Source organism: Epinephelus lanceolatus, chromosome 18, assembly GCF_041903045.1.
Source record: "Epinephelus lanceolatus isolate andai-2023 chromosome 18, ASM4190304v1, whole genome shotgun sequence".
Taxonomy (NCBI): domain Eukaryota; kingdom Metazoa; phylum Chordata; class Actinopteri; order Perciformes; family Serranidae; genus Epinephelus; species Epinephelus lanceolatus.
The window spans coordinates 37,246,936-37,272,132 of NC_135751.1; the positions used below are offsets into that span (position 1 = coordinate 37,246,936).

Genomic DNA, 25,197 nt, shown 5'->3' on the forward strand with positions numbered 1-25,197 from the left:
TCAGTGCTGGTCCCAGCAGACAGCTGAGGTCAGCGTCATTCATACGATAAACAACTACTGAAAGAGTTTTTCTTTTAAACTAACTTTAACTTAGTTCTTTATTTAGTTGTGAATGTTTAGAGCAGTACTAAATATTTGAAATCAAATGATCAGGAGCTTAAACTGGTGATGTAATACCAATATTTTTTTATTATTTAATAACTCACATTTTTATCCTGTCAAATAATATTATAGATCTGTATTATCATTATGCCATCAGTGAAAAATGCCACCTGCTGATGAAATGAAACACATTAGTATATGTAATTATAAAGATAGTATTAAATTATCCATGAACACATTGCATTTTTCATCACATTTCTGGCTCAGACTTTTTATCCTATTTTTATAAGATATTTCAGATCTGCCAGAGGTTACATCTCTTTTTTACAAGCCATTTTCTAAAGTAAATTAGTCATGCAATTAATATTTATTAATGGACTTAATTCAGTGGAGCATGTAGAGAAAAATGGTCAAAATGCTTTACAATGGCAATAAAAACATAAGATTCATCCCTCAGCACTGGTTCCTAACATCAACTGTCAGCCCAGTCGCCAGAAGAAAATGTTGGCATTGTATGTTACATGTCGAATACGTTTCATATCAGCCTTTCTAATGTAATGTAGTATGTGACCTGACTTTGTCATCGGGAAGTGGGGGGAAGGGTGGATGACATGTCAACTTGGCAAGACACCTGCCAAGCTGCAGATCACTGTTTAAGACCAACAAACAAAGCAACAAAGAAAAACAATTTGTTTTATGAGCCTTCACTGTCTTTTTCACTGTCTCTTTAGACACTGAAACTGTCTGTTTTATAGCAACCTGTCATTTTTTTACAACCCACTGTCTGGGCACCAAACAGGTGTATATAGTGACTTGAAGCTGTTTTTCCAGTATCTTTTTAGGCACCAAAATTGGGTGTTTTATAGCAACCTGTCAATGTTTTTCCAGTGCCCTTTTAGGCACCAAAATTGTCTGTTTTATAACAAACTGCCTCTGTTTTACAAGACACTTTTTAGGCACCAAACAGGTGTATTTAGTGACCTGATGCTGTTTTTCCCGGGCCTTTTTAGGCACCAAATTGGTTGTTTTATAGCAACCTGTCACTATTTTACAACCCACTGTTTAGGCACCAAACTGGTGTATTTAGTGACCTGATGCTGTTTTTCCAGTATCTTTTTAGGCACCAAAATTGGGTGTTTATAGCCACCTGAAGTTGTTTTTTCCAGCGCCTTTTTAGGCACCAAAGTTGGATGTTGTTTAGTGACCTGTCACTGTTTTTTCAGCATTTTTTTAGTCTCCAAAATTGGGTGTTTTATAACGAGCTGATGTTGTTCCAGAGTCTTTTTAGCCACCAAAATTATATGTTGTTTAGTGACCTGTCACTGTTTTTCCAGCAACTTTTTAAGCACCAGAAATGGGTATTTTTTTAGTGACCCTGAGCTGTATTTCCAGCATCTTTTTAGGCACCAAACTTGGGTGTTGCTGCTGCTTTTCAAGCATTTTTGAGCAACATAATTGATCTTTTTTGGCAACCCTTTGCTGTTTTTCAGCTATGATAGTGCCACAAACAGTGGGTATTTCAAGCCAAAACATTTTCCTAATTACACTCAAGTGGTTTTTGTGTCAAAGCCTAACCACACATTAGCTGAAGCATTGTTGAAAATAAAGTTGTATCCGTGGTTTGCAGAAACGTACAATGCCAACATTTTTCTCAGTGACTGGGCTGTACATTTACACTATAAACACATCATAGACAATAGGCATTTATTTCCAAATGGACAATAATATACAGTAATGAGTCATTTACATATCATCTGTTGTCAGAATTACAGTACCAATAAATCAAACATGTCAGAGCAGTAATAAGGATTTAGAACCAGCTAAGATCAATAAACATGTAAGTTCATGTTACATAAACACGTTTGTATCACAGTGATTCATTTTTTACTATCTTACAAATCACAAGAACAGAGCCAATTATTAAAAAATCAACAACAAAATTGTTAGTTTACCAAGATCTAAATAATATACATCTAGAGTCCTTGTGGGACTCCAAGAATTATACAATATTAATACATTTTTTTTGTCCTCTTTCTCCAACCTTGTGTGCATCTATGCACAAGGACAATATGGCAATCAGTGTGTATGACAAACACCAGGTCCACTGACGGTCTGCTTACTGACACTGGACCAGACATACTTATTTTCTCCTATTTCCAAGGTCAAGAATGAAACGTAAAGCTTGACAAAAGCGCTTGTTTCAGGGTACAGATGTCATCATCGATACAGATGTGGGGCCGATCTGTCATTGGTGGACGTGGGCCTCAGCTTAACTGTGGCAAATGGGTTGGTACCCCTTAAGTAAAAAAGGAAGGAAGGGAAATAGATGTTGTAGGAGGAGAAAAAGACAGACGGAGTGAAAAAAAAACAATATCAGAAAATAACATCTCTGAGCCTTACGGCGAAGGTTATAACGAGAGAAATGAGAACTGCGTTTCGAACTGTACAAGCATCATCTAGCAAACTGTTCACCTGAAGTGAGAGCGATAGTGGGGGTGATAGTCATGGTTTCCCAAATGGCCATAACTGAAATGGTTTCAGTACTAAACTGCACTTCAAACTCTAATGGAAGGAAAGCAATTCTGTGCCATTTAGATCACTGCCCTCATCTGTTGTTCTCTCATTTAATGGCTTCATGATATACTTCAAAAATATCATTAGTTTCTGCAGAAGACAACATGAGTGCCATTTAAACATTTTTACAACCTGAGAGAGAGAGACACAGGTTTATTCATCTTACCTCGGGAAGAGTTCTGGTTGTGATCCAGGTGGTTTTGATCTCTGTAGAAAAAAATTGAGAAAGGTACGGGTGAGTGAGGGCCAGTCCAAACTGAAAATGTGGACACATGCACTAATGGAGGCTTCAGCAGGCTCTGGCCCTCGACCCTCACCCTTCTGCTTTCAGATGGTCCTCCCACAAACTGCTCATTGATGTGCTGTACCAGGCAGTCACACACACTCCAGAGTGTTAACACACACTGCTTAATCATAGTTTACAATAAAGTAGAATGAGGGAGCAAGAACAATAGAGACCATGCAGAGGCATCAAGGAAAATGCATCAGTGTCATAATGAAAAAAAAAAAAAGGGGGTCACTTTGGGCTATTGTGAACTGAATATCTCATTATTGTCCCTTAAAGGGATCCTTCACCCCGAAAATGATCATTTGTTTATCAGTTACTCACCCCATGTTAAACAAAACATATCAAAGCATCCATGTACCAACTCACAAACCCTGTGCAGTATAATCCAAGTCTCATTTATCCAGTCATTTGCTCAGTACCTCCCAAATAGACAGCCGGGGACCTGAACCAAAAGTAAAAGTTATCTGTGCTCTCTTCAAAGCCAAACTCCATTGACAAAAACCGTAATTTTACCTTGTTGAACACAGGAGTCGCTGGTGTACCGCTACCTTGATTTGTTTGTTAGTTTGTGTTATTGTGTGACTTTGGTGTTTTAAAGGGTTAATTCAGATTCACAGAAGTCACACAATAACACAAACAAACTTCCAATCTTGACAGCGGTAGATTTAAGCCGATTTTTCACCCTGATTTTGCTTCACGGAGACTGTCGTAATCTTTTGAGTGTTCATACCTGGCGACGTGTGTTTCTGTCATCGGGAGTCTCGCCAACTGCGTTACGACCTGTGTGTGCACACCACAAGATTTCTCCACCGAGCCCTCGCCGACAGAGCCCCAGATAACGCGGTGACGTCACCAAACTTAGAGACGACACATCGTAAAGGCATGGATATTCTTTATTATCCTGGGTCCAAACACAACGCGCTCCCCGTGATCCTGTGGACGCCGCCATTGTTGTTGTTGCTTGCTGGCTTGTCAGTGTTGCCAGATCTTGGGAGAGAAACAAGCAACCAGGGCTATGGAAACAAGCCCAAAAGAAGCGACAGATATATATAGAGAAAGGTGACATTTAGCGAGCAAGCCCAAATAAGCAACTCCACTTTAGAAACAAGCCCAAAGTCGTGGCTAACAAGCGGACCTGGCAACCCTGCGGCTTGTCCTCCTCACATTTCTTCTGTCCTCCTGTGTGCTGACGTGGGATGTATCCCGCCTCTCATTGGCTGATGCTCTTTGTCAGTCGTGTCACACTTCTCCAGTTTTCTAGCATGCCAAATATCCAGTCCCAGTCACAGACGAGGGGGCGACTTGCTCGTAGGCTTTTCCACACATGAGGACTCGTCGTGGCAGACTATCTGCCGACTCACCTCCGACCCAAGGCGGCTCTCAAGATCCTCTGCGACGTCAAAATCACGGTGAAAATCATGTAATGTGAATTAGGACTAACAGGTTCTGTGCTCAGTGAGGTTTTTGTCAATGTGAGAGCATCGTTAAGTTTCACGTTCTCTTCAATTCCCATCAGAAAGGGCTGCCTGTTTAGGAGGTACTGAGCATATGACTGGATAAATGAGACTTGGATTATACTGCACGAGTTGTGTGAGCGTTTGCAAAAGGGTCTTTTGATACAGTTTTGCTGTTGTTAAATGTGGACCCCTATGACTTCAATTCATCAAGAATTTTCTCAGTTTTCGTTCACTGTCGAGGTATGCGAGAAAAGTAGAGTTGTCTTCACATATTCAAAATAAAATGTTGTGAGTAACTGATACACAAATGTTCATTTCAAGGGTGAAGTATTCCTTTACAGAAATGCCATTCAGACCACTGTGTGCCTGAGCAGCCTTGAAGAGAAAAGACACTGACAGTATTCTCACACTGCAGCACCTCAAAGGTTATGCACCAGACCTATTGAGTCACAAGGACTTGAAATAGGTCTTCAGTCTAGTAGTCTTAAGTTACAGCATGCCAAAGAAGGAGCACACACACACACACACACACACACACACACATATGCACTCAAACTCCTCGCCCATACACTATCAGCAGCTGGAGCTTCCTCCCTGCATCCACCAGAAAGACGGGTGTGGAGCCATGGAGAACAGCACCTTGCCGCAGTGCCCCTGCTGGACGGACTGGGAAACACCATCAAACGTTTACAAAGTACGTCTTATGAGAACTGTCCCATATCATCTCACCTTTACATACTGACATCAGGACACTGTAATGTATTGTAATATACCAACAGAATAGCTAAAAAGCAAACCCAATGTGGCACAGTAACACTTTTTTAATAAAGCTCCATTTTAAAGGAACTATAAGCTGTAACAAAATGGCTTTATTTAGAGTTAATGAATCGTTTGCTAATGCTTTATGGGTCAGTAAATAAGCCTAAACCATCTGACTATTTCTGGGACAAAATCCAAATTTATTAACAGCTTATTAACACTGCAACTGCCAACCGGTCTCACTCCCAACTCATCAAATACTGCAGGCACCCTTTAGCATCAGTATGAGACGCACTGGGCAGCAGCAGTTTTTGACGCTGTGGGTAACTACAGTAGTATAAAGAGTGAGAAAGTCTGCGTGGAGCAAGTGGAAGGGGAGGTGGGTGTGTCAGGCAATCTCCAGACTTCCCCCTGGGACCTGGGTTGCAGGGGCAGCAGGCCAAGCAAAGCACCCCAGACGTCCCTCTCCCCAGCAACACTTTCCAGCTCCTCCTGGGGGACCCCAAGACGTTCTCAGGCCAGATGAGATATGTAATCCCTCCAGTGTGTTCTGGGTCTGCCCCGGGGCCTCCCACCAGTGGGATGTCCAGAACACCTCTAACAGGAGGCACCCAGGAGGCATCCTGATCAGATGCCTGAACCATTTCAACTGACCCCTTTCAAGGCAAAGGAGCAGCGGCTCTACTCCAAGCTCCCTCCAGATGTCCGAACCTCTTACCCTATCTCTAAGGCTGAGCCCAGACACCCCACAGAGGAAACTCATTTTGGTGGCTTGTGTCCATGATCTCGTCCTTTTCGTCACTTCCCAGAGCTCATGACCATAGGTGAGAGTTGGGACGTAGATGGACCAGAAAATCAAAAGCTTCACCTTCTGGCTCAGCTCCCTCTTTACCATGATGGTCCGGCACAGCACCTGCATCACTGCAGAAGCCGCACCAAACCGCCAATCCATCTCACGCTCCATTTTAATCTCATTCGTGAACTGACAGATGAACTCCCTCGCTTGGGGTAGTAACACACTCCCAACCCAGAGGGGGCAGTCCATCAGTTTCAGGCAGAGAACCACGGCCTCAGATGTAGCGGCTGACTCTCATCTCCAACTCCAACTCTACTATTACACTAGCAACAAATGTATTGATTCAAGACAAGTTAAAAAACACATAATGCATGTGACAAGTATTAATTGACATGCTGTCCCTGAGCATCCAAAACTGACATAGGAGGGGTACCTAGCAGGCCACTGACCAAGCGTCAGTATTCGACGAGTTGTAAATGAGAATGTGAATAAGATTGATTTATTAGGAAGTGAAAAACCTATAGGCCCGTTTCCACTGAAGAAGTTCCTGGTACTATCTGCGGGGCAGGAACTACTACAGGAACGTCCTCTCGCTCGGCCCTCTCAACCATTGTGTCTCCACTGAGAGAGCGGAGTAGGAGGAAGGTTCCTGTAAAGTTACTGGGCTCTGGATGTGACGTGATCGTTGCGCGACCATTTTGACCAGGGCGACGTAGGGGCGTAGGGACACTGTTAGCTGTTAGCAGTGTCTGTAATAACTCACTAAACTCACAAAGTGGCCGGTGAAAAAAATATTTTTTCCAGCGGATGTCTTATGATTGAGCTAACTGGAGTAGTTTCATGTCGTATCCGACAATGGGAGGCTTTTAACAGATGACGTCCTGATGTTAGCTTTGCTGCTGCTGTAAGCTGTCCCTGTCAGCTGATGCTTTCTAGACATCGTGATTTCCCAAAACTGAATAAATACCACACATAGCAACACAAAACTGCTTTGCTAGCTTAATCATGTTGTAACTAAGATATCCGCCGGAAAAAATATTTTTTTCACGGGCCATTTAGTGAGTTTTTTTACATGGCAGTGGAAGCTATGAACGAGCTAACCCTCGTCTGCTGAGTTTTTAAAATGCCGGCTATTTTGTTGCTTTCTGTTGACGTCACATCCCGCCTTGAGTATATCCAATCAGCACCAAGTAATCCCCAAGCCCCAGCCAGGAGTTTTTCGGGGCCGTTCTGAGTACCTACCCCGAGGCAGGGACTTGTTTAGCCCCTGTGGTGGAGACACGCACCAACGGCCCCGGCCCCGTAAATTTACCCTGAAGTTCCTGTGGTGGAAACGGGCCTTATGTGTGTTTATGAACTGCTAACCAATGTTTAAAACAGTATCACTGCCAAATATAAAGGAAAGTAGTATTAGAAAGTAGTCCCCAAGATGTCCATTTGTAGAACATGTTTAACAAAAATTACTGATATTCTTTTGATAGAGAGAAAAAGAGAGAATTGATTGATTAATTGATAATCAGACAGACTGGCTGATAGCCATACCTTGTTTTCTGAATTAGACTCATAACTCCTATTGTTAGCAGTCGGTGCAACTGGTCTCATCTCGTACTGTTTATTTGAAGGTGGAGGCGGTGGAGGTGGAGGGGGCGGGGCTGCGCTGTGGCTGCTGCTCCCCGATTGGTTGAGCAGGCTGCTCATGCTGCTAATGCTGCTGTTGCTTCGATGAGAGGAGCCACTGAAATGACAAAAAGTTTGTTTTCTTTATAGAGTATCTGTTATTTTCACTTGACACCTGAGCTCTCCTCAGTCTTGAAATGCTCACTGTCCCTCACACTTAGAGAGGATTAGATTTAAACACAAAAAAATTGAGCTAAATCATGTTTTCTATCTCTTTTAAGCAGAGTTGATCTACATTCACATTTTAGGCATTTAGCTGTGACCTGTGTCCACAGTGACTGAGCAGAGTTTTAGTTTCAAACCTCTCACTGGTTTTCCTCACAGCAATGGGTCACCCAAATATCTTAAATAGTTCATGTTATTATTCCAGGCCTGAGCTTCGTGCTGACCCTCTTTTAAAAGTTTTGGGCTCATAAAACAATAAGGACAGCCTGAGGGAGCTGCACAATATATTCTGCACCAAACACTTGGACTACGTTCAAGGTTCAAACCACTTCCTGTGATAGCCAATAAACTCTACAAATCATATATAATCAATACATTCTCTGTAACGTGTTAGACTGAGGCTATTAAAGTAATAATACAACAGTGAATGATATGCTTAGTCACTTTGGTAATTTCCTAAAGTCTGCGCTAGTTGTCTGGCAGCTTCACAATGACAACAAGACTCTTACAGAGAGAAATTACAGAGAGTTCAGTTTGGTACGCTTTTTTTTGTTTCCACTGTGAAAAGTTGTGGATGGTACCAATGAACCGTTCCTTAGCGTCCCCATCTTTGGTCCCCCCTCTGTTGGGGTACCTAGCACACAGATCTGGTACTAAAAGGTGGAGCTGTGAACACTGCAGTCTGATTGGTCAGTAGAGGACGGTCACTCTGCTCAGGGCTGAGTTGTGTCTGGTTTTGAGGCTCATGTAACCACTGTTCATACTGTGGAGAGTTTTATTAGTGAACTGTAACTATAAAATGAAATTGCTGCCTCTCACAGCAGCTGGAGTCTGAGAAAAACGTGAATCCATCAGCACACCTTAAATTTCACTGTGACAACTTTGACCATCACTTTTTATTGTCTTTCTTGGATGACAGGGACTTTTAATAATAAGTGGATCTTCAAGCGTTTCAAAATATATATTAATTTCAACCGGATTATGTGAACTGCCGATATCCCAATCCTCATTGGAGGAAAAAAAAAAACGTCGTTCCTGTGGGCTCCAGCAACACTAAACCCCTGAGCTTGCCTGAGAAGGACTTAAATGCACAAAGCTGCTATTTTTTTTTTCTGCAGCCTGTTCTGTTTTGTTTTGAAAATGTGGGCGTGCAGCCTCGTTCTGTGGACGATAAACCAGGTGCAGACTGATAAAGGAGCAAATACAGTCAGTGCTGGACGGAGCAGTGAGTGTAGGGTGACCATATTTTGATTTCCAAAAAAAAGGACACTTGGCCCGGCCACAAGATAGCCTATTTAAATGACCTACTTAAATGATCAGTTTACTCAAAGATGCCTTATAATCTTAATATACTTAAAGTTTATATGTATGGATAGAAAATTCAGTTATATTACAAAATAATGTCTCTCAAAGACAGAAATTCAGATAGGCCCCAATAGATAGGGGACACATACACACACTAGAGTGTGGCGATCCGAGCCCAACGGGCCCCAACGGTAGGCCTACCCGACGGGTCGGCCAGGTTCGGTCAAAAATGTATAAATTGTATTCGGGCTCGGGTCGGATTCGGTCAGCTTTCAGTGAAAATGTAGTGTAAAAATAAATAAAATCCTATTGTCTGTCCTGTTTATTGCTTGGGGACTGTTATTTACGTGACACCCCCTGAACATAACACACACAGACACACATTGGCTGTTTGTTTCTCCTTCTCCCCTTGCTGGAAGCCTCGGACCTCCCGCCTCCCGCTCCCGTCTCAAACACGGAGGTCTCCGCACGCCCGGCCTGTAACCATAACAACTGTGTGACACAAACTCAGTGCTTTAGTAATTAAAGAATGTCGGGCTCGGTTCGGTTTCGGACATAACAAAACAGAATGACTGTCGGGTTCGGACAGAAATATGCGGCCCGTGCCGCACTCTAACACACACACACACACACACACACACAAGGAAAACTGGACATTATCATCAATTTATAAACACCCCCCCCAGACGCCCCAGACAGGACATGAAAAGTGGACATGTCCGGGCAACCGAGGACGTTTGGTCAGCCTAAGTGAGTGACATGAAATAGTACTGTTTAGGCACCATGTCTGAAGGGTTACTTCTGGTTCCAAAGGTACCATACTGAAAGTGTTTGGTGGAAACAGGGATTTAATGAGCTGTAGAGGTGCTAGAGGTGGATTTTGTTACCTTTAGACGGATCAGGGCTGTCTGTTTTATGCTTTATGCTAAGCTAAACAAACCAGCTGTTGACTGTAGCTCCACATTTACAGTATGGTGGATGCATCTTGCATTCAAATGCTGAAAACCTTGATTTTTCACCAGGACGTGAGTCAGTAAAATATGACAGTACATGTCTTTAATAGCCTGAACTTAGCATGTCATAATGTTATTTAACAGTCATACTTCCTGAATACATTTTATTGCATCTTTACCCAGCGCTGCTTGTCTTTGGAGGATCGTCCACTGCTTCCACAAAGTCGGCTGGAAACCATCCCTGACTGAAAACAGAGGAGGCAGAAATTAAAGATGACAGTTACTCTATGTCATGAAGCATGTTATGAAAAATTAGCAACAACAAAAACACACAGCTGAATGTGTGATATTATATTAAGCTTATGCTCATGTGTTTGTGTCCACTTCCTGTTTTATTTTGAAATGTGTTCTCATTGTGTTTGGTGCTTCTTTTACTTCCTGAGTTTCCCCCCTTTGGTTAATTACCTCATGTGTTTCACCTGTGTCTCCTTCCACTCACCTGTGTGTAGTTAGTAATCAGCCCTTGTGTATTTAAAGCCCAGTGTTTCCCTCATGCAGTTGCCAGATTGTCATTGTTGCCCTTGTGTTTTCTCAGCCTTTTTCCTTTGTTTTTGATTCCTTGGTTTTTGACTCTGCTTGGATTTATGGACTTTGTTTTTTGTGTGATTTCCCTGAATGGACTTCTCTGCCTTCGCTGACTGCCTTCATGTTTGACCCCTGACCTCGTAAGTAAAGATTTAGAATTGATAAACTGTTGTTGGTGCTTTGTGTTTTCCTCTGCAACTGAGTCCCAGTTTTGTACTAGATCATTACAGCATGGGGAAATATCGGTCAGTCTCTCGGCCAGTTGATATATCACTTTGGTCCAGACCAGTGGCTTACGGTAGTTACGATGGGCCCAGTGTACGCTATCGTGCACATAGCATCTCATCACACGATCAGAGACTTGACACTGGATAACATCAACATACATATTACCCAGCAATCATCAATGCATATCTGTATGTGACAAAAATACCAAAGAAAAATAATTGTAATTGTTGATTTATAGTTAGAGAATAACATGTAATTTTGTTTTTGATGCTATTGAATTTTACGAAAAAATATACATGATGGAAAAGGTATTTTCAAAGTGGCAATCACTCATTGTTGGAGGGCCCACTCTCTCCATGGGCCCCACGACCTCACAGGCCCCAGGGCAACCGCACTGCCTGCACTGTCTTTATTTACGCCCCTGGTCCAGGATCCTGTTCCTATGGATTGCCATGAACGTTTGTACAGAGGTTCATGTTCCTCAGAGGATGAACCCCTCTGACTTTAGTGATCTTCTAACTTTTCCTCAAGCAAATCCAATACTTAGATTTATTATTTGCTTAGCGCTAATTAGCAAATGTTAGCTAACTAAAACTAAAATGGTAAACATACAAAACATTACGCTAATCATCAACACGTAAGTATTGTCACAGTGATGTTAGCATTTAGCTCAAACCACTGTTGTGATCCAGGGCAGCCTCACAGAGCTGCTCACATGGCTGTAGATCAGTGATACTCAAGTTGAGGCCAAATCTTGCCCTCCATAGGGTGCTGGGCAGCCAACCACTTTCTGATTCATGTTAAAGGTTAACTGCATAACACTGGGAATTTTGTTTGTACATAGAATGTAAATCAGGGGCCACAGTGCATAAAAACATCAAAAATGAACTTGTTTATCAAAAAAAAAAAAGGCTAAGACCCCAATTTGCTCAAATCCTAGTAACACCCCTGCGTACACCTGACCTGTGTGAGGTCGCTGCAACTTGATTTGCTTCCTCGCAAAGATGAGTGAAGGCAGCAAATGTTGAAAGGTTGAAAACGTAAGTTGTTTTGAGTTTGCCTTGGACTCTTAGCCTTGTCTTATTTAATGTTTTATTTTGCTTCTCTGTTTGTTGTGTCAGCCTTTAATATGTTCTTCTCTTTTATTTTATTTCTGTTTATTTCCTCATGCTGTTTTATTTTATTTATTCATTACAAATTGTTGCTTCTATCTGTTTTTCTCAGTGGTTTATTTTTACTCAGGAAAAGGGGACCTGTGTCCAGAACATTAAACGTAAAAAGTGTTTGTCAGTAGAACCACTGAATGGTATCAGCATGAAGCAGAGAGTACAGCAGCTACTACATTTTGTATTTGAGCAACAGACACATTTACAATGGGTCATAACAGATAGCGAGACACACACTCACTGGGGAACATTACTCACCGTGAACTGCTATCAGCACGTCCGTACAGCCAGCCGTTCCTGGGCTGATGAACCAGCACAGTGATCATCTCTCCCCTGCTGAAAGCCAGCAGGGTGGGGTTGGAGCCACCAGGCTGGTGGGCCACCCGCGCTCTTGTGGATCTTCCTCCTGTAGAGCGAGAAATGCTTCCCTGGGGAGACGGCGCTGGAAAGATGACAAATAAAACACTTAAGTGCAGAGAAGACAGTTTGTTTGATGATAAACCAGCTCAGATTGCAGAGAATGATCTCTGGTGAAATGATTAATTAAAAAATATAAGCGGCTAGGATTTATTTCTTTAATTATGGCCCTGGAATTCATAACTCAGAGGGTTAGCTGACTGCTAAATATCTTACTCTATGCATAATTATTTTTGCTTGGGTGGCAGGGGAGGCAAGTCACTGAATTACACCAAAGAGGGTGGCATTGTTTTTCTGTCGAGTGCATGTGGGCCATCAAGCCTGCTGCGTGCCATGATTCAGAGGTGCAAGAGAGGAATGCAAGGATAAATCCTATTTAATATTCTGGAGATTGTTTATTGTCTGTTTTAGATACATCGTTACTTTATCTATTTTTACTCTAGATAAGCAAGCCAAGTAATTATGCAGACTTTCTGCACAGAAACGTACAAATGAGGAGGTGTGAAAGTGTGTGATGTGCAAAAATTATGAAGGGAGGGACAGAAATGGAGATAAAAGGCTTAAAGAGTGATAAAGCTGGTGGTGGAGTGAAGGCAAAATGAGGACTGATGTGCAGACAGAGGCATTATGGGCTGCAAATGATGAATATCACAGAAATACTTTTGGGGAAAACATAACATGACAATATGTGAAGCCAAGGCAGTAATTATAATATGTATGGGAGGGACACATCCCCCAATATTAAGATGGCCTTAGAATACCCCTCTGTATTCTGATAAAATATATGAAGAAAAGAAAAAGAACTAAAGAAAAATAGTATGCAATGACAGGCAGCCATGCACTGCTGTCCGAAATACTGTAATCATTAGTACATGTAATCAAAATCTTGAATGAATTTCACAAATTGCCATTATTATTATTTTTGTCAGGACCACTTTAGTCAAAGGAAATGTTTTTTTCCATTTGCAGTATTATATTTGGTGGTATGGCTCTGTTCTGGGGCCTCTCTGCCCTTCCATGTGCCTACATGGAAAGTCTAAGGCAGAGAGAGCACACCTTCCTGCCCTTCCATGTGCCTATGTGGAAAGCCTATGGTGGAAAGAGCACACCTCTCTGCCCTTCCATGCTTCACGTGGAAAGCCTATGGTGGAGATAGCACACCTCTCTGCCCTTCCATGCTTCACGTGGAAAGCCTATGGTGGAGATAGCACACCTCTCTGCCCTTCCATGCGCCTATGTGGAAAACCTAAGGTGGAGAGAGCACACCTCTCTGCCCTTCCACACACAACAAGGAAAGCCTGAGACAGAGAGAGCAAACTTCCCTGCCCTTTCATGTGCCTACATGGAAAGCCTATGGTAGGTAGAGCAGCAGCAAATACAAAACACTGATACTGATAAGGCACTGATAAGTCAGACACAAGATGATAAGGAGGAGCTGGGGTGGAGGTGGGTTGCAAAACAACTTTGAAAGGAAGCAGCAACAGTAGGCAGGCCAGAGCAGTTTAAATAGGGCGCCCTGAATGAGATTTGCCAATTGGTTGCATAGAAAGGAATCATGTGATCTATCAGCTGACTCCCTTCCATCAATCAGCTGCTCCATCAGTTGATCGGGCTGTTTTAGATCAGCTGACGTAGCTGGAGTGTGAGCTGAACGAACTTTGGTGCATTACTTTTCATAGGAAGACGTATGAACAGTGTGTGAGGACAGCCTGAAAATGCTCAGTTTGGCTGTCAACTTTCTAAAATTTCCCCAGGGGGCAAGTTCCCCCGAGATACCCTTCGAGGGTTGGGTTGCAGAACGTGTCGATTGATACCATTGTGCGTTGTACCATTGTATGGCATCAGTAAAGAACAGTGGCACATTTCAGGGTAAAAACAAAAAAGTAGCAAAGGACTTTTATTTTGACAAAATTAAAGACATTAATACAAAAACTGATTCAGAAAATGCACAAATTGGTGCAAAAAAAAAATCACCAGAATGCAAGAAATTAAGTATTTGATGCTCAAAATTTCCAGCTCCTCCTGAGGGACCCTGAGGTGTTCCCAGTCCAGATGAGATATGTAATCCCCCCAGCATTACTACTACCCTAGGGTCTCCTACCAGTGGGACGTGCCCAGAACACCTCTAACAGGAGGCACCCAGGGGGATCCTGACCAGATGCTGGGGAGAGGGACGTCTGGCCTGTTGCCCCAGTGACCCAGCCCCAGATAAGTGGATGAAAACAGATGGATGCTCGAAATTTGACTCCAAACCCCTTGTTCCATATGTGTCCCCCCCAAAGTAAAAACAAAACCTATGCCCTTGCAGTTAAGTAATACCTCAACTTAAAATGAATTCAAGGTTTTGGAATAAAGCTCTCACCTCTTGATGGTATGTTGCCAAGGGTCAGCTCCTCTCTGCTCTTCCTCATCTCCTCCTCCTTCATCCTCACCTGTGCAACCAACACATTACATGCACAGGTACAAACAACCAGAAAGTACTGCGACAAACTTCATAAGCCTCAGGTGTGTTTCATATACAGTATGTTTCAGTGTTTATAATGTGTGACTGCAGCAGACGCACAGCTGAAGTCTGAAGCAGCTCACAGGCTTCTCTCTGTTAAAGCAAAGGATAAATCCCACGTCCAACCAAAACAAACAGAATCCACATTAATCCTCCGATTGTTATTACAGTAGGACGTGGGATCTGTGGGGTTCGCTGGCACGTCACCTTCCAGTGAGGAACAGACTGAAACTGACAGGGTTTATCTCAGGGGCGTCTGTTGTTTACGTGAATGGTAATTTGCAGCCTGCATACAAAGAACCATATGGCTTCAGTTTGTGAATTATCCATTGTGTTTTAATCCCACTGTCTTGACACGTAGAGCCGTGCTGAGGACTCAGATGATATATAAGGTTCAGATGTGGAAAGGAAAATATGTACAGCGTTATCACAATCACTTATTGATTTCCTTTTTGCTAGAAAGTCTGTAATCTCCTTTCTTTTATTTCAGATGTGTCTTTAATCCTCCTTCTCAGCTTCCCTCTAACAGCATGCTGATGGTTTCAAATTAGATCAGGCTCCAACCAGCAGAGGGCACCATGGTAACAAAAATATCAACACAAGAATTCACTGTGTGTACCAGTGTTACCAATTTCATGGTGCAGACAACACCACATCACAATATGCACTCACATAATGTTTGTTTTATGAATTCAGACACTTTAAAACAAAGTTTTGACAGCTTCAAATGCTGTTATCGATCTCACAAGATATGAGACCAAACAGCTCCCCTCATTCCATTCCCCTCAGACAGATAATAACTCAGTCCAGCAGCATATTCTTGGAGTTTCCAAAGATTCAAATGCAACACGGCCCCGGCCCGGCTTGAATAATTCAGCAAACACGACTGATTTCTTTCAACTCACAGAGTTGTCTGCTGAAGTGGGTCGTCTGGCCTCGGGTCCTCTGGTGGCGTCCGCCTCCTCCGTCCAGGCTGCAGCTCTCTGCTGGAGAGAACCTCCTATCTGTTGCACACACACAGAAGTCAGACGTATTGATTATAAATATTCAGTTACTGGACTAACTCAGTAATCCTGCTCGGTGCAGCACCCCGACCTGGATTCTAGTTTCTGAGGACAGGTGTCTGATGGACATCAAAACCAAAGCTGATATTCCTGCACTTTCTCATGAATGGTGGGGCATTTTATATTTTAGTTTATGATCTCTGGACAAGTGGGCACTTCTTCTGCCTCACAGCAAGAAGGTTCCTGGTTCCTTCTGTGCAGAGTTTGCATGTTCTCCCTGTGTCAGCGTGGGTTTCCTCCAGGTGCTCCAGCTTACTCCCACAGTCCAAAGACATGCAGGTTAATTGGTGACTCTAAATTGTCCGTAGGTGTGAATGTGAGTGTGAATGGTTGTCTGTCTCTATGTGTCAGCCCTGTGACAGTCTGGTGACCTGTCCAGGGTGAACCCCGCCTCTCACCCAATGTCAGCTGGGATAGGCTCCAGTGGATACAGAAAATGAATGAACTTAATTATATTTTGTAATAATGTCATATCACAGGTACATTGTCAATATCCTGCTAAGACCCCGTGATTCATATTTGTCCTCCTCAAAAAGGGGGGAAGTGCAGTGAACACGTTTTATGGCAGAGAGGGAGATAAGTGATCAAATTTGTAGATATATTGTTTCAGTTTGAGTCATAACTATACTGTACTAAGATTTCAAAAGTCTATGTTCATTTTAAGCCTTTCAAAATATACACTTTAACACACGTGGGGGACAGTGGGACATCAGAAAGTCTGAGCAGGTTTAACACAATTTCAAGGGAGGGTTAAACAGAATTTCTGTCTTGTACACACACTAAGCATCACCAGTTTAAAGCATGCACAATACCTTTCATATTACATATCTTAGAAGAGAATTTAATCATATAATGTAAATGCCATGTACTGGAAAGTTTTGAGAAAGGACTGACCCCAACAAACAACATGGTGATATCTTTCCTACATCCCAATTACGATGTAAAAATAAAATAAGATAAAACTGGGAGGGGATATTGGATATCCTGTTGCCATGGAGATAGGTGTATGATCCAATTTATAAAGCTGTTATAGATTCCAAATCACAGTGTTGTCAATTAAAGATTCTATACGAAATTCTGCCGACAAGAAAAATGCTTTTTGGTTAGGGTATGGACGAGGACGACTATCAAAACATGGTTTGCATCAAGTTTGATTTAACCACGTGCCCTTAAACAATAATGCTTAATGAATTAAGAAGTCCTTTTATTGCCTTATGTCTATGTCAGTGGTTTATGATGTGTTATAGTGTAGTTGTGTAATTTGTATTGTATGAATAAATTAAAAAAATAAATTAAATTAAATTAAATGAATTAAATTAAATTAAATTAAATCAATTGAATTAAATTAAATTATTCAATTAAATTTAATACATTAAATTAAATTAAATCAATTGAATTAAATTAAATTATTCAATTAAATTTAATACATTAAATTAAATTAATTAAATTTAATACATTGAATTAAATTAAATTATTCAATTAAATTTAATACATTAAATTAAATGAATTAAATTTAATACATTAAATTAAATTAAATTAAATTAAATTAAATTAAATATTAGGTTTTTTGTGTGTCTGTGATTTTTTTTTTCTTTCAGTCCTTTTATTACCGTATGTCTATGTCAGTGGTTTATGATGTGTTATAGTGTAGTTGTGTAATTTGTATTGTATGAATAAATTAAAAAAATAAATTAAATTAAATTAAATGAATTAAATTAAATTAATTAAATTTAATACATTAAATTAAATTAAATCAATTGAATTAAATTAAATTATTCAATTAAATTTAATACATTAAATTAAATGAATTAAATTTAATACATTAAATTAAATGAATTAAATTTAATACATTAAATTAAATTAAATTAAATTAAATTAAATTAAATATTAGGTTTTTTGTGTGTCTGTGATTTTTTTTCTTTCAGTCCTTTTATTACCGTATGTCTATGTCAGTGGTTTATGATGTGTTATAGTGTAGTTGTGTAATTTGTATTATATGAATAAATTAAAATAAAAAAAATAATAAAATAAAATAAAATTAAATTAGATTAAATTAATTAAATTAAATTAGATTAAATTAATTAAATTAAATTAAATTAATTGAATTAATTTAAATTATTAAATTCAATTAAATCAAATCAAATCAAATCAAATCAAATCAAATTAAATTAAATTAAATATCCCCCCCAAAAATGTTTTCTTCAGGGTCTCAGGAGGATATGATCATATTTTACAAAGTAGTTTGTACTGCTTTTTCAAAGTAGCTTCAGTTCCCCCTCAGGCAGCTTTGCTGTAATTCAGCTTCTTCCAGTGTGAAATAATTGGTAGCTTACAAAGCCATGTTTTCAAAGCAGCTTCCTCGACAGCCTGATGTACAGCGAGGCACAGCAGAGTGGTTTGCACGCCTCTCTTCAGGTAGGAACAGATGTTATCAGGTCATATCTACTGGAATAAGCTTTGTGTTTGCTCCAGATGATTTATTAAAAAATCCTTGAGATAAGGCAAGTGGCAGTTAAGTATTAAATATCTTAGGTTGGTGTTTAGCCTATTAGATGTGTCAGGTCAGTCCCCAGAGCACTTTGTGAAAGCCTCATTATGAAAAACAGGGTTTACTGCATGAAAGGTGTTTAATTGGGGGGGTAGTGTGGTGTTGTAAAAAGTGAGCAGAGTCCAGAGTTCAAACTGTTGACTATTAGTGTGGTTTCAGTCCTGCTGGAGAAACTGAGGCTTTATGTGAAGCTGCTGTTCTGTGTTGACCCTCGTTATTATATAGGACTTTCCTCACGGGGACCGATAGCGTCTCACATAATCATTACACATTATTGTGAATTCTCTTTGCAGTTCCTCCCTGTCATCGTCCTCTTGACATCCATCGCAGTGAGCTGTAAGACAAACCTGACCCATTTGGCACCTGTAAGCCAAAACAAACCACAAAACAGTGAAATGCTTTTTGAAGCACCTTATTCATGAGGTGGGCGAAGGATTGTATCAGGCCGCAGTGTTTCTCAGACAGAAAGCGGTATCGTCTCTCCTCCTCCTTCAGAGCCTCGCAGTGGCTCTCCCTGAGGAACTGCATATACTCACTGCAATCCTGAGGAAACACATAATTACCAGTACATATAGATCTATACTGTGCAAGGACACACTCCAATACACTGGGGCTGAATTTTTGCTCCAACCTGATTGGCTCTTCTCCGCAGCTGTCTCTCCAGAGCCGCTGCCTGTGTGTGGACCTCCATCTCGTAGTGCTTCCTGCTGCCCTGCATGAGAGAGAGAATGAAATGAAAATGGAGACCCATTCATTTTAATGACTTAATGAGCGATATCAATGTGTTAATTTATCAGATAACTCACTCCAGAGCCACACATACTACCCCTCGGTTCATGAGTGTTCCCACGATACACCGCAGTTATTAATTCTATTTTTTATTCCAGGTAATGATTATGAGTCATTCTGTAAGAGTCCCCTTTGACCCTGCTGAAGCACCCCTCACTCACTGATATGTAATCTCTGTCCAGTCTAATGTTGTTATCCATCTCCTGAAGAACCTCTACACTGAACCAGCGGAACTGGAAAGACACAAAATCACATGAAACACTTGAGAAAATGGAGCGAGAAAGACAAGTTGTGACTGATTACTGCTGATGTAACTTACTACTCCCTCCAGCTCAGCGGTGAGTCTTCTTTGGTTCTCAGAGATCTGAATCAGGACATCACCTTAAAGACAATTACATCACGTTATATATTTAATATTTCAGTCATGTTGATAGGTTTTCAATGTAGTGAGTCCTCTAGATCCACAGGTGGTCATTTGAGTAGGCCCCCAGACCTACAAATTGTGTTGTTTGATGTTGTATGGTTACACTCATATACACTCACCAGCCATTTTATTAGGTACACCTGTTCAACTGCTGTTTAACGCATCACATGGCAGCAGCTCAATGCATTTAGGCATGTAGACATGGTGAAGACGAGCTGCTGAAGTTCAAACTGAGCATCAGAATGAGGAAGAAAGGTGATTGAAGTGACTTTGAACGTGGCATGGTTGTTGGTGCCAGACGGGATTTTCAGCACAACCGTCTCTAGGGTTTACAGAGGATGGTCCCAAAAAGAGAAAATATCCAGTGAGCCAAAATGCCTTGTTGATGCCAGAGGTCAGAGGAGAATGGCCAGACTGGTTCAAGATGATAGAAAGGCAACAGGAAGTCAAATAAGCACTGGTTCCAACCAAGGTGTGCAGAAGACCATCTCTGAAGCAACAACACCTTGTCCAACCTTGAAGCAGATGGGCTACAGCAGCAGAAGACCACACCAGGTGCCACTCCTGTCAGCTAACAACAGGAAACTGAGGCTACAATTCACACGGGTTTTCTCACCAAAACTGGACAATAGAAGATTGGAAAAACCACATTCAGATGGAAGCATGGATCCATCCTGCCTTGTATCAACGCTTCAGGCTGCTGCTGGTGGTGTAATGGTGTGGGGGAGATTTTCTTAGTACCAATTGAGCATGGTTTAAACACCACAGCCTACCTGAGTATTGTTGCTGAGCGTGTCCATCCCTTTATGACCACAGTGTACCCATCTTCTGATGGCTACTTCCAGCAGGATAACGCACCATGTCACAAAGCTCACATCATCTCAAACATGACAATGAGTTCACTGTACTCCAATGGCCTCCACAGTCACCAGATCTCAGTCCAATAGAGCACCTTTGGGATGTGCTGGAACGGGAGATTCTCATCATGGATGTGCAGCCGACAAATCTGCAGCACCTGTGTGATGTCATCATGTCAATATGGACCAAAATCTCTGAGGAATGTTTCCAGCACCTTGTTGAATCTGTGACATTAAAAATTAAGAAGGGGGTCCAACCTGGTACTAGCAAGGTGTACCTAATAAAGTGGCTGGTGTGTTCAAAATCTATCTAAAATTTAACAAATAAATTTCCAAATCCAAAAACGTATTATTTACAAAACCATAGACTGTAACTTATAGTCTAGTCTATGTACAAAATGATACAAATATCACATTTTGAATTTGCAACACTCCAGAGTGATAACATATTTTTTTAGTTTAGGAAACAACAGCAGGCAAACAGACGCTTAGTACCCGAATACAATGCCTACAGACCTGTGTGAGAGGCAAACTGGGCTTATAGGTATCTGTAGGCTGCAGCCATACAGTCTTGGCACCCTTTGGGCTCTGGGTGTGTCAGCCTCAGCCAATAACAGCGCGCACAGGTGAGCCCCGGACTTAATTAAGAGGTAGCGACACGCAGCACCACCTCTGGAAGAGGAAGCTGTGAAAATCGTGGACACAGCGCCAGAAAACGCAAATATAGTGACGTGAAATGCCAACAGAGCCACTGGCGAGCACTGACGGAGAGGAAGGGGATGAAGAGCGTCACGGAGTCGGTCCGTCTGCTGCACAGGTAAGAGTCAACACACCTGTGGTTAGTTTAGTTGTAACATTCCTTGTACAGTAGCAGTGTACATACAGGCAGTGTAGGGACAAAGCGGAAGTTTGAATGTTAAATGTTAAATGTTTACAATCAGTAACCGACAATTGCTGCATAGTAGCCTACTGCTTTTTGTGTAAGCTATGTTTACTTGATTCATCACTGTATTTCCTGTGGAGACTTAAAGGTCCAGTGTGTCAGACTTTGGTGCTACCTAGTGGTGAGGGTTGATGACTGCAACTGGCTGCTTTCAGACCTGGAGTTGTCTCCTTTGGTCTGAATCTATGGAGCTACATTAGGGTCAAATGTTTTGTACTTGAAAAAATAAAATTTGAAACTGAAAATTCATGTGTTGATCTTGAATTTTGAAAAATACAACAATGTATTCAAAATAAAAATAAGTGTATGAAATGTTTTTTCAGGTTAAATATAATTTTGATTCACTTTGGTAATTCTTTTGAATGAATAATTTATTTTCACTTTTCACTTCCATATGTATTTTAACATTTGAGGTCTTATTTTTTTCAGTTGCATGTTTTATCTTTTCACATTCAGATCTTATTTTTTACAGTTTCAAATCTGTTTTTTTCCACTTTCAGATCTTTTTTTTTTTCAGTTTCAAATCTGTTTTTTGAGTTTCAGACTTTTGACCCTGATGTGGCGTGGGGGGCGTGGCATCAACTGAGAGGGGTTGGAATCATGAGTGACAGTGTCTTCAGGGAACGTAGGAACTAAAAAAATTCTGTCTCAACACTTATATACAGCATATTCATGTGACTGGCACTGTAAAAATTGCCAGTGACAAACTTCCATTTAGAAATCTGTACTGAGTACTGAGCACCAATTGCGGTGTAAGAGCGATAAATTATGCCAGATTTTGCAGATCAGCAGCCACATTTTAAGTGCTGATATGTCCGATTTCCACATAGCACTGTGAACGCAGCGTACTGTCCACTTTGCAATGATGGCGTCCAGTCGGTCGGGTCAATCTGCTGGAGCCCATACATCCAGCACACAGGTGAGAAATGTTAAGTAAGCTTTGGGAAATCATAACAAATATTAAGGGGTCGTTCTTGTGACAACATACATTTTCGCAGCTCCATAGTCACGGCTGTTGATGCTTCCACATCCAGACGTGTCCCCTGGATGAAACCTTTGAGGTTGGGGAAAAGGAAACAATCCTAAAACACCTCCCTAACATTACTCACCTGGTGCCACAAAAATCACCTGGAGCCAGGTCAGGTGAGTGGGTAGGTGTTTTAGGATTGTTTCCTTTTCCCCAAGCTCAAAGGTTTCATCCAGGGGACACGTTTACTGGATGAGGAAGCATCAACAGGGCCGTGATGATGGAGTTGTGGACAATCACACTTTCCAGCTCTGACAAATTCGCCACTTAAAAGATGTCACAAAAAAAAGTATGTTGTCACAAAAACGACCCCTTAATGTTTGTTATGATTTCCCAAAGCTTAGTTAACATTTCTCACCTGTGTGCTGGATGTATGGGCTCCAGCAGATTGACCCGACCGACTGGACGCCATCATTGCAAGCGAAGTGGACAGTACGCTGCGTTCACAGTGCTATGTGGAAATCGGACATATCAGCACTTAAAATGTGGCTGTTGAACTGCAAAATGTGGCATAATTTATCGCTCTTATACCGCAATTGGTGCTCAGTACTGTCTAAAACAGATTTCTAAATGGAAGTTTGTCACTGGCATCAATTTTTACACTGCCAGTCACATGAATATGGTGTATGTAAGTGCTGAGTCAGAATTTTTTTAGTTCCTACGTTCCCTGAAGGCACTGTCACTCATGATTCCACAACCCTCTCAGTTGATGCCACGCCCCCCACGCCACATCAGGGTCAAAAGTCTGAAACTCAAAAAAAAGATCTGAAAGTGGAAAAAAACAGATTTGAAACTGTAAAAAATAAGATCTGAATCTGAAAAGATAAAACATGCAACTGAAAAAATAAGACCTCAAATGTTAAAATACATATGGAAGTGAAAAGTGAAAATAAATTATTCATTCAAAATAATTACCAAAGTGAATCAAAATTATATTTAACCTGAAAAAACGTTTCATACACTTATTTTTATTTTGAATACATTGTTGTATTTTTCAAAATTCAAGATCAACACATGAATTTTCAGTTTCAAATTTTATTTTTTCAAGTACAAAACATTTGACCCTAATGTAGCTCCATATGAATCAGGGACTCATGTTGTTCCAAAGTTGTATAATTGCCTAGAGTTGGTTCGTGTCCTCACGGCAGCATTTACAAGCGGACCAGATCAAATGCCTTGTGTGAGAAAGCTGCTCTTGATTGGTCAGAATTTCCATGTGGGAAAAATCCAGGAAGTAAAGCAAACGTTGAAGAAGAGTACACTTGCAAGATAAATGTGACACTTTCTAATGTCACAATGGAGGGACAACTACGCAGGTTGATTTTAGCGCTGCTCATCGTGGACTATATTGCTGTCATTGTTCATTTTAGTCAAACCATACAGTTTGAAAACGAGGCGCGGCTCCAACTAGAAAACAATGTTTTGATGCATTGGATGTGCTGAATGTGCATATTAAGGCAGTACAGGAGGAGGTGCACATTAATAATCCTCCAGGACTGTAACATGCTCATGTTTAACCCAAACAATGTGTCATGTGACTGCAGTTGGTTCAGATCCAGGTCGGAACACCTTCTCACCACAAACCAACCGCACCAGAGTTCGTTTGTAACCAGACTGAGACCACCTCTTCAAGAAGGTCTCGGTCCGGTTGTTTTGGTGCACACCTGAGTGTGATTGCTGTGTTCACACCTGCCCAAATGAACTGCACTGAGGGGGCAAATGAACTTGAGTTCGATTGAATCCAGCAGAAAAATCCCATTGGCTTTCTGACAGGGGAACCAGAGCGATGTGAACTTGCATGTCGTCCTACAGTAAAACGTCATCTCTGCAGCAAACTATAGGCCGACTGTAGAAATAAAAACTAATTATATGAAAGTTTCTTCGTTAATTTTGTCACATAATTTATTCATTTTAATGTTCCGTTGGCCTCCTTGATCAAATAGCAACACAGAGGAGGCGTATTTCATAGATTGATAAGGACTGATTGCAAAGTGCAAAGGTGTTTCACACAGGTGCGTCAGAGCTTTCATATTCATGTCATTCTGTTACCTGTGACTATTTGTTTTCCTGCAGTTAATCCCTTAGAGTTTTGGGTCCTCCTTAAGATCTGGGTTAATTGTTTTTTAAAAGGCTGTGAGAAATGTGTGAAACCAATGTTAGATTAACATTTACCAGGGGAGGCCATGGTGATGAAAGCCCTCATTAAAATCTGCCAAAAGACTAAATTCTTGGCAAGAGAATCAGAGTACTGGATGGATCAGTGCTGCAGATGTTAGCCAGAGCATTAGTTCAATGTCCTTTTTACTACGCTGGCACCTCCTGGTTTAACAGTACACCACAGAACATAAAAGTAAACTCCACACTGCCCAAAACAAGTCAGTCAGGGTTGTGTTAAAGCTAACTCCACGTAACCATCTTGATTCAGCACATTTTTTACAACCTAGTGTGCTTCCTGTCAATAAAAGAGTCGTTCATTTCCAGTGGTGTCTTTCCAACTACTTTAATCACTTCAGACGCAGCCCAACAGATTCTATTCTTTTTAGATTTAAAAGTTCAACAGGCAAAAAAA

At 41.1% G+C, this 25,197-nt stretch overlaps 1 protein-coding gene across 3 annotated transcripts in view; it reads right to left on the reverse strand.

Moving 5' to 3' along the window:
* The window catches only part of baiap2l2a (BAR/IMD domain containing adaptor protein 2 like 2a), a 35,865-nt gene that overhangs the window by 259 nt on the left and 10,409 nt on the right, over window positions 1-25,197 (reverse strand). Inside the window, exons 4-14 of one of the 3 annotated variants that reach the window (XM_033643770.2) lie at window positions 19,697-19,758; window positions 19,539-19,610; window positions 19,220-19,300; window positions 19,000-19,131; window positions 15,882-15,980; window positions 14,836-14,905; window positions 12,315-12,498; window positions 10,257-10,322; window positions 7,520-7,712; window positions 2,843-2,883; window positions 170-2,398 (exon numbers count right to left, since the gene is read on the reverse strand). In XM_033643770.2, coding sequence (XP_033499661.1) covers window positions 2,320-2,398; window positions 2,843-2,883; window positions 7,520-7,712; window positions 10,257-10,322; window positions 12,315-12,498; window positions 14,836-14,905; window positions 15,882-15,980; window positions 19,000-19,131; window positions 19,220-19,300; window positions 19,539-19,610; window positions 19,697-19,758 — 1,079 coding nt within the window. In that variant the 3' untranslated portion in view covers window positions 170-2,319. Of the gene's footprint in view, window positions 1-169; window positions 2,399-2,842; window positions 2,884-7,519; window positions 7,713-10,256; window positions 10,323-12,314; window positions 12,499-14,835; window positions 14,906-15,881; window positions 15,981-18,999; window positions 19,132-19,219; window positions 19,301-19,538; window positions 19,611-19,696; window positions 19,759-25,197 lie in introns of those variants that run through there. The other 2 variants (XM_033643771.2, XM_078161396.1) reach the window with 2 other exon arrangements.